Genomic DNA, 9,555 nt, shown 5'->3' on the forward strand with positions numbered 1-9,555 from the left:
TGAATAATTTTAGCAACTTTGTAACACGCACATTCTAATCATTACGTTACACAAATGTATATGTATACTCTTAGCAAATTCAAGGTTAGATTTTTTGCTTGACTTGAATTATTCGTAAAAGGTAATTTGTGTTTTTTTTTTTTTTTAATATTTACTGTTAATAAGTTTATATGCAAATACACAAAGCAAGTAAAAATATCCGTTGTGTTTGCCATCTATCAGATCTGAAATGGAACGCGATAGAATAAACCTTACTTTTATGGTCCCTTTGTAGCATTTCTGAAATGAAATTATATAGCCAATATTTTCACCATTGATAATATTGAATATATATAACATCATGAATAATCGATTCAGTTGGTAATTTCAATCATTTGAAAACAATAACCGTCTGATATGTAAATCTGACTTTTGTTCAGATTTGAGCCTCAGGTATTGATGTAAGCCAAACAAAAATAAAGTACAAGTCTATATTTATTCGTTCTGAATAAAAACTTTAATTTAATGCTGACAGTCTTAAAATGCTTGAGTAACTGGCTTACAATCGTAGATACACCTAAAAGCCTTTAAGAAATCGATAGAAAAACCAATTTGCGTACTTGATTAATGTAACCATACTATCTAACAGTTCGGTGAGCAATAAAAATAAAAAGCTTCTCGTTAGGATGGCCACATACAAAGATTACAATATTTCTCAGGTACGAATTCTACATAGTAAATATATTGTTGACTTCGAAACATATCGAACGCATTGAACAATTTATAAACTTTATATATTATTTTGTAGTTGGGCAATGAAAGCAGTACTATGACATTTTATAGTCTGACCCTGTGTTCTATTTCTAGGTATCTCTAACTAGGCATCCTTTCAGAGCCTTCAGTTGCAGTTAAAATCAATAAAAAAAAATTCCAAGATTTATTCGAAAGCTTCGGCTACGAGATTCTAATGGCTCTAAATCGTATAAAACTACCAGAAGGGAAGCATGTGCTTTCAACTTTGCATTTGTTACTTATTTTCAAATTACTACAGCTTCCGGCCTTGGGCGCTTGCAAATCCGCTCGAATCATGCACAACTGATGGACCTGAGGTAATCTTTTACCCATGTTTTTCTTCCGATATTTACTAAAATAAAAATAAAAAAATCAACCCGCGAAACGTTGCGATCGTGCAAAGAGTCGAAAAAAGTATTGTCATGATATATAATTGCTTGATCACTGTAAATACACTTAGTACCTATTTAGTAAGACGATGCATACTTAAATATAGTTTGTTTAATCTGTTTTAAGTAAAACAGCGTTGCGTCATCGTGAGGCCTAATACTGCATACTTTTCTTTTGAAATCCACTCCTGGAAGGACATGAGAATGTTTGTGCTTTGGGTTATTTAATGTTCGAATTAGCTACTTGAGAATTAACGTGACCTAATGATGTACGAAAAACGTAATGACGACAGAAACAAAAAATTGATGCGCAGGTTTTTCCCTTAATTTATGAGTCATTGTCTAAGGCTACTTGAAGCTTTGGCCATCTAGAGGATTCGGTAAAATTTATTTCTACAATTGATTACGCAACCGCACACCTGCTTTACCCGTTAATTTAGCAGAACATACGCAGATCCATAACTTGAGCCTCAACATCTTATTATTTCCACTTCGTCCATCTAAAGCAATGCGGAACGACTGTACCGGTCATAAAACTCAGAAAATATGCATTATAACTATCTCAGGCACTCATTCCTTGCCAGCTGAATATAGGATCAGAGTGACCGGCGGATCGCCCGCCATTTAAAAGTTAAAACGCGATTTCACAAACAGATTTTAATAGAGCGAGTTCTTTATCGCTATGCGTTCATCTAGTTAACCGTTCGTCAGCTGAGCGAACCGTAAACAGAACTGAATCATTCCGGACGTTTGGGGATCCACGCGTTGGGTTACTCTTTCGCTACCGAGATAAAGAGAGATCGAGCCCAGTTTGGTGGTAAGTTAGGACACAATAGAAATCCTCGTATTTGTAGTAGCTAGTAGGAAAACGTTTACCAGTCGTATTATCTGTGTATTTTTGATTTCGCTCACAATTCAAATGTGCTGTGGTGAGCAGATCAGCCGGCGTCAGTGAACGCCAACTGACTGGTGAATGCTGTTTTGTGTTATGAGGTCGTTCACAAAGAGAAGTGCAGTCTCATCGCAAGGTAGTCCCCATAAATTGAAGACAGGTTGATAACTATAGAGCAAATACTTCCCAACGGTAAGAGAAAGAAATAGAAAATATTTTGTTTATATTGTTAACAGTAACAGTACCAATCGGAAGCGCTGACAGGGTCTCTGCTGTCCGAAGAGGACGAATTGCTATTAATCAACCTATCCAGTTAGCAATCGCTAAGAACGATAAAATGCATAAATATTTGTACATATTTGGACTCGAAACACGAACGATTTTTTTGTTATAAATATAAACAAAGCATTTATATACACTATAGTGGCAATACTGCAAAACAATTTAATGCTTAGTCTGTACGTAATTTGCATACATATCATTTACTGTGTAATTTCCATGTATTTTGTGTAGTTTATTTTATCACAGTTAATAACATATCTGTTAATCAGCAGTTATTCTAAAATATTTTCAGATAAGATTTCTATGTCCAATAGTCATTGCCTCTCATTACAGTCGTGCGGACATTTGAAATTATAGTTGCTTGAGGAGGGCGCAAAAAGCATGCTGTCTTTATACAGTCGGTACCTGACCAAATTCTCTAAACAAAGAACAACGTAAACGTCAGCGCAAGCAAATATGACAGACGACTTGTCTTCTGTGTATTCAGAAGAACAGTCAAATCGTGACTGTAATAAAAGTGACTGTACGCATCAAAAATAGCATTCCCATTTGCTGCAATTAACAGCAATTGTAAAATGCAGTGTGCAATGCCAATCGAAGATAATTGTTACTGTTGTTATTTCCATGTTTTTCCTTTGTGTGACATTTGTACCGCGTAAGATCGTCTGTAACTAAGGTTTCGCTTTAGCTGCTTGTTAGTACTTCGGATGCTTGCAGTAGATCTTCTTTGAGAGGGCTCATAAGTAACCAGCGTCTGATTATTCATCGTAATCTCTAAAATGAGAGTTTGTAAATCGTCAAGTACGTATATAGCTTATTTTGTAACGCAGAACCGCATTGTACTACATAAAAACTAGTAAACGTTTAAAGATCACCTATAAACTGTACGTCGGTTTGCATTGATTACATATATAAAAATTGTTATTATAATGTAATTGTATTATAATGCTGGAAGGCCTAACGGCAGTTCCGGACGCAAAATCCTTCATCCATTCCTTCAATCCAAAATAGTATGTGCTTTACGTGGTTCAACTGTAATTTCTACTATCATGTTAGTCTCTCTCGAAAGTTAATATATTTGTCCTTAAGCTATACGTTAGAACAAACGTGTTTTTTGAATGGCAAAGGCCGGTTTCGATGCTCAAGATATCAGTCGCTCAAAGCATCTATTTTGTAACTCGCTACTGATTGCTTTTTAAGTAACAAATCTGTTTTCCTTCTCATTCAAATCAAACTAATGTTTGACATGAGAAATGCATTTTTAACTATTTAATTTAGTAGACTTTTACTAGAGTTCACTATCTGCTAAGCAACAGAGGCTGTTGTAGTTCTGCCCGATTAATTTCAAATGGATAGTTCATCGAGGAGACGACCAGTTCCTCTACCGCAAACGTTACTTAATTTGAGAGGAGAGGTAGTCGGTAACGTTCATTGGGTTTTGTTTTTGTTACGCAAATATACTTATAAGGTGGGGCAACCGTACATATGAGAAAATATATGGAACAGAACTATCGAAAAAGATTAGGAGTCAACGACACATACAACTGCGACTCCTCACACTTTGTGAAAATAAAGTTACTAAAAGGACTAAAACCTCAGTGCGTCGTAATGTAATCAGTGATACATGTAATCTTCCCATGATTTATGATGACACAGGCCAATTTCAAAACATAACATAGGACTAGAATGGCGAAACTATACTAGCTGAACAGTATTTGACAAATAATTCGAGAAATGGAAGTGAAAAGTCAGACCATCCTGATTATTAATCTGGTTAATTGACATAACAAAAATGTTCCTAATGTGCTTTAACATTTATATACAGCTAAGAATTACATTATACTGTACATGTATTCCTCTAGAAAAATGAAGGACTGTATTGTACCTGAAGATGAAATTTGACCAGGGCAATGTCGGAGTTGAACTCCAACTATCGGCATTGTTTAATTGTATCGAAGCAATAATTTAGAGCTTTTAAAGCGTTACATAAAGCTGATAATCTCATCCGATTAATGTTAAGTTGAACTGTCGGTGTTTATTAATATCTGCTGAATTATTGCATTCATACTATGGTAGTACCAACTAAGAGTAGCATTAACGAGTATGAGCAGTACTGGGACAAAGAGGATCACAACGAGCGCTCCCTTAAGCACGAATTTCAGTCTGACCGTGAGGTCCGTTTTTAAAAGATTACAGTTTTAAGCAGTTCGGTTACCATCACCGTAGTTCAACTGAACTGTTACTTCTTTATTACGAAAAAAAAAACGTAAAGGCCCTTTCTGCTTCAGGAAACCTAACTAACAGGCTCAGACAAACCACACTTGGTTTTCAACCTCGATATATTACTAGTCAAAGCAATTTATTAGCATTCCAATTTTCAGAAAACCTGCCAATTTGAGTAGAAATTACCTACTTTAATTTTAAACTTTTATTTCAGATTTGTTTAATTTTCTCTGCTGAGGAGCCTTAACAGTTATCCACGTCATTGCATTGCAGATAGCGTAATTATGTCGCATATAGAGGATCTTGAGCAGCGACGTAAAAAAGAAGATGACGACCACCAGTCACCTCCATGGTAAACTAAACTTCACTGTACCGATTTATTTATAAAGCTTGCTTGTTTTAATTTTTATCTAGCGTAACTGACACTATAGAAAAAAAGAGCTAAAATTTTGCATTGTATTGAGATATAGATTCTAGTTAGTGTTACCTTTCAGCGAAGGTGGCGTTTACGGGATTGAAATATATTCCTTAGGATCGACGTCAAATTAGTTTGGAGCGTAATCTTTTACTATACAGAAAGGAAAATTTAGTCAGCGTTTTTTTATTTTTTACTAGATCAATGCTGGGTTTGATTTTACGATTTTAATAGGCTCTCATTTTCAGCACGACATTGTGTCATCACGTGTTAAACAATTATCTCTTTTGGTAGGTACGCAGTTGCTGGCAAGTGTGTAATGGGTGCAGTAATACACCCGTTAGATTATGTCAGAGTTCTTATACAACTTGGTTACGAACCAATCGAACCCGTGCCGACTCGCCGCCTTTTCGGAAAGCCTGCCCTAAGGCTTCCCTCAGTGTTCACCTATATGGGGTATAGTATTTCAGCTTTTCTTCAATAGTTTGGATTGTACTTTCGAAAACAGAAAAGAATCAAGCACTTGACACATTTTATCAATTTTACTAGCATTCCGGAGTCAAACAGATATAGAACTGAAACGAATATTGAGTTTCTATTTGCTATACCGGTTGTTTTGGTGCGTATGTTTTTTTTAAAGTTATTCGTTGCACTTTATGCTCGCATGTGATATCAATTCTTAATCTACAGCCGGTTTTAGAATCTAGATTTGCAATGTTAAAGTACTCGAAACCTAATTTACTGAAGTTAACCTGTTATTATACAACAAGCCATATTTGTTTGCCAAAGTAGGCTCTTGACTGCAAATCTTCCACACGAATATTTACTTCTCTCACTTTTATTTCACAGTGACGTAGTGCTTCTAGAGTATAACGTATTTTATGCACTACTATGGAATAGAACGGTAACTTTTACATTTTATAGAACTACCTTTTCCTGTTTCGATAAAAATTCTTTTTCGCCGAGATTTCCAAAAAAGTCGTTGAGACTAACTATTATTCATGACTGTTCTGTTTACTTTGTGTGTGACAGGTACATTCGGAGTGTGGATGGCTTTTTTGGATTATATCGAGGCTTTGGTGCAAGCCTCTGCGGGAACTTCACGCAGAACGTCGTTATGATTCACGTGCGTATACATAACACTATGTTCAATGGACCTTCCAACAATAAGCGTCTACAGCTTCTATAGCGACCAAAAATATAATTACAGAGTAACCCGAATATCAGATCCAAAAATCTGCTAGTCTTCATTCTTCGTCTGTTAAAATAGCAGAAGATATGCAAATTGTTTATTTAAGTGAGTAACACATTTGATCCGAACGCCGTTTCTATATTCCTATCATACTATTTTATAATTCCATAACATTAGTATGTCTAAAGTGCAATAGCTGTAATAATGACTACTGTGATCATTCAAAGGATTTTACTGACTTATATCAGAGTATGCTGTGTCATAGGAGTATAGACATGACCTTAAGGTGTCTATGATGCAAGTGTAATGTACAATGTTCAATATTGCAACAACGTTGTAATAATAATTTGGCAGATTTGAAATAAGAATGAAATTTCTAAATTATTCGGAGACCTTCGGCTAACCCTGTAAATACCTTCTGTAATGATGAACAGATAATATGACTGCATTGTAAGTATATTTATTCTACCTGTGTATGTTTCTGAATTACTCCAGTGTTATGTTATTTTCTAGCATAAGAAATCCTTGAATGTTTCTTAACTTTTCTTTAATCGTGTCGTAATTGCTTTACCACTCCACAGATGACAGCAGCCATGCCGCCAGTCCCAACATTTGAGGAAGATCAGGAACTTAATGCAGAAGACGTAAAAATAATGAATTTTATTCAACGAACGTCACAGCAAATGGTTGCCCGCACCGTAGCAACTATTTTATCGCAACCATTCTACGTCATCTCTTGTCGAATGATGGCTCAGTTTATCGGTGGGGAGCTCAAATATACCTCGGTCAGTTATGTCTCGTTCTTACGTCGATCCTAACAGCCCACGCAGCAGTCGTAATTAGTAGTGGTACGATGTTTAATATTACGGATGCGCAGTTTACATGTGATAAGTATCTTATATGATTACTCTTTTTTTTATTATGCTAAAATATAAAATTACCGTTCTCATAAAATTTCAGTTATTAAGCTCATTCCGTGAAATAATCAAGGATGAAGGAGTATCAGGTTTATGGAACGGATTAATGCCTCGATTAACCGGTGAAATTCTTCGGATCTGGTTAGCCGGAAGTGTCGCCTTCGTCATCAATAATTACGCTGTACAGGAGGCATCGGTACGCAGTAATATCACTCCGGAAACTGAAAACTCTGAACTGGCTGTAAAAAGTGCTGCATGAAGTATACTAATAAGGATTTAGTAAGACCACTATGGGTGGGAAAAATCTTGAAAAAAATTGAATCTTCGATTGAATGCTATTAGTTACAAGCGTCTCCTTCTTTTTTACAAATATTTTCAGGTGCGGAGTTACATTACGGGAACGACAAATTTTTTGGCCGCTTCGATTACGTATCCGTTTCAGGTTGTCGGTACAGTTATGACCGTAAGCGGCGCCCCCATTGAAGCTGGTGGACCCCCCCATCTAGCTCGCTACGAAGGGTGGACACAATGTTGGAAACATCTCTCCCAACTGGGGCACCTCAAAAGGGGATCTTCGTTATTCTGGAGGTTCGTACGCACAGTCTAACTATAGGAACTAATAGGATGAAGTGGTAACATAAAGAGACACACAGTGAAAACTAAATATTAAGGGGCTAATCCGGCAGGAATTTACAATCAAGCAATAGTTCCGGCCAGTTTGGCAGGTTGCGTTCGAATCCACGACTAACCAAAAGATTTAGTATAGGCCGTTCATAATGTAGAAAATTTACTCCTTAAATATGAGGGTAGACACCAAGGGAGGAACGATTCCCTGTGCTGTCGCAGTTAAAAGAGGTAACTTGAGAAAGACTTTGCTTACGAAATAACTCACATGCTAGTACACGTGCTGCAGACGAATTTGGAATTGTCGAGATTTGCAGTGACTCTATAGATTAATGAATCCTAATAATGAAAACCTTTTACACGGTATCTTGTTATTTTGCGTCCTGGTTGAACAGATATTATCAGGGACCAATGGGAATTTCATTCGATGGAGCGGCGTACAAAATTCCCGTGGACGTGAGCCTTTTGAGTAAAGTCAACTGAGATCTACCACCATTCAGAAATCACTTCCAGCTGCGATCGGAACAATTTCTCATAAGCAGCATGGGCGAATCTTCAGACTACTTTAAGGATGCGTTAAATAGTAGGCAAATATACGTCGGCTTCTAAATATTAATGGCAATGCCGATGAGCGCCTCTCCTGCTACCCCATATTTTACCTAAAACTGTAGCACAGAGTCAGTAACCTCTATTTTGAGTTCAGGTAAAAGCATCTGTTTGATTAGATTCATGGTCATAGATCGTCTGCGGGAACTCTTTTAGGCAAAAATATTTTATGTCCGTTGGAAATGAAAATGGGTTGACCGCTAAGTTAGGATTGGTCATCGAAATTAAATATATGACCAAATAACCTTGCTCCGAGTGTCGAAAGAAAGTGCTGCAATCCAGAGTTGAGGTGTGTTTGTAACAATTACCATATTTGAACTTTTCACCATATACTTCTGAGAAAAAAAAAGAGATATATGTTCCTAGAAAGGCACCGAACAAAGGCAGCGATAAAAAAAATTGATGTTTTCATCCGTGTATCCGTCAAGTAGCTGTTAAAAATGGCGGCGGCCAAGTTCTAGCTGGAATCAAAATACAAATAAAAGTAATGAAGGGTAAGACTCTATCTATGAAGTTTATACTGCCGATCAGAACGTGGCCGACTGCCAGTTTAGTTCTAAGAACTTTTTGCAAGATACTATTACTGTTAATACTTTTAGTGAAAAAGAATTTTTTGGAACTTGAATATGGTAGTGACTACTATAATTGAAGAAACCTGAATGATTTCGTATATACAAGTTTTTAAGAGTAGATGTTGCTTTTTGTGAGTGAGCTAATAAGTGAGAGTCAGACTTTCTGCATAAATGTGTGCACAACCACAAGCTGAAGAGAAAGCTATAGAGTCATTGTGAACCAGACGTTTAAATTATATTACTTTCAAAATTTGAACCGGCCTGCTTTAGGATCTCTATGGTTGTCCTTCTCTAACGGTAATATTAAGCTATCCAACTTTAAAAATATCCGTGACATTTTTTCCTCTTTTTCCGTTTCGGAATTGATTAGTGTGATCAAATATTGCTATATTTCCTGTTATCAAAGTTCAGGCACATCTACGATATATAGAGGCTATGTAAATTTCAAAACAAATATGTACTCTTCAAATAAAGGCTGGGTCACATACAATTGTTTGATAAAGCTAGCAGTACAGGCTAGCAATCGCAAATAAAAAATGTTACCTTTCAACGCATGTGCCTATTCATATTAATCTCTTTTGTTTTAAATTTTGTTAACCTACCATGTTTCTCAATGAATGCGTCTAATATATTTTTATGTAAACTGTAATTATTATCAGCTGTTTCAGTAGA

The 9,555-nt window shown here is 36.2% G+C and overlaps 1 protein-coding gene across 3 annotated transcripts; it reads left to right on the top strand.

The window, feature by feature from the left end:
* Positions 1–1,846: 1,846 nt before the first annotated feature.
* Positions 1,847–9,455, top strand: LOC111251998 (mitochondrial carrier homolog 2-like). Of its 3 annotated transcripts, none has more exons than XM_022809238.2 (8): positions 1,847–1,977; positions 4,831–4,909; positions 5,267–5,428; positions 6,005–6,098; positions 6,746–6,949; positions 7,125–7,277; positions 7,461–7,669; positions 8,101–9,455. In XM_022809238.2, the coding sequence occupies exons 2-8, from the start codon at positions 4,842–4,844 to the stop codon at positions 8,186–8,188; spliced, it is 978 nt and encodes a 325-aa protein (XP_022664973.1). In that variant the 5' UTR covers positions 1,847–1,977; positions 4,831–4,841; the 3' UTR covers positions 8,189–9,455. The 3 variants fall into 3 exon arrangements, with proteins under 3 accessions (XP_022664973.1, XP_022664972.1, XP_086847512.1); XM_022809237.2 differs by having other exon boundaries at positions 1,857–1,977; positions 4,772–4,909; XM_086991386.1 differs by lacking the exon at positions 1,847–1,977 and adding an exon at positions 2,131–2,244.
* Positions 9,456–9,555: the final 100 nt, after the last annotated feature.

This window comes from Varroa destructor, unplaced genomic scaffold, assembly GCF_002443255.2.
Source record: "Varroa destructor unplaced genomic scaffold, Vdes_3.0 BEIS01000005.1, whole genome shotgun sequence".
Lineage (NCBI taxonomy): Eukaryota > Metazoa > Arthropoda > Arachnida > Mesostigmata > Varroidae > Varroa > Varroa destructor.

Excerpts from the sequence above, each read along its gene's own strand:
- LOC111251998 (XM_022809238.2), top strand. The coding sequence starts at position 4,842 with ATGTCGCATATAGAGGATCTTGAGCAGCGACGTAAAAAAGAAGATGAC. Across the intron at positions 5,429-6,004 it reads TCAGTGTTCACCTATATGGG|GTACATTCGGAGTGTGGATG; the intron begins GTATAGTATTTC and ends TGTGTGTGACAG. Across the intron at positions 6,099-6,745 it reads AGAACGTCGTTATGATTCAC|ATGACAGCAGCCATGCCGCC; the intron begins GTGCGTATACAT and ends ACCACTCCACAG.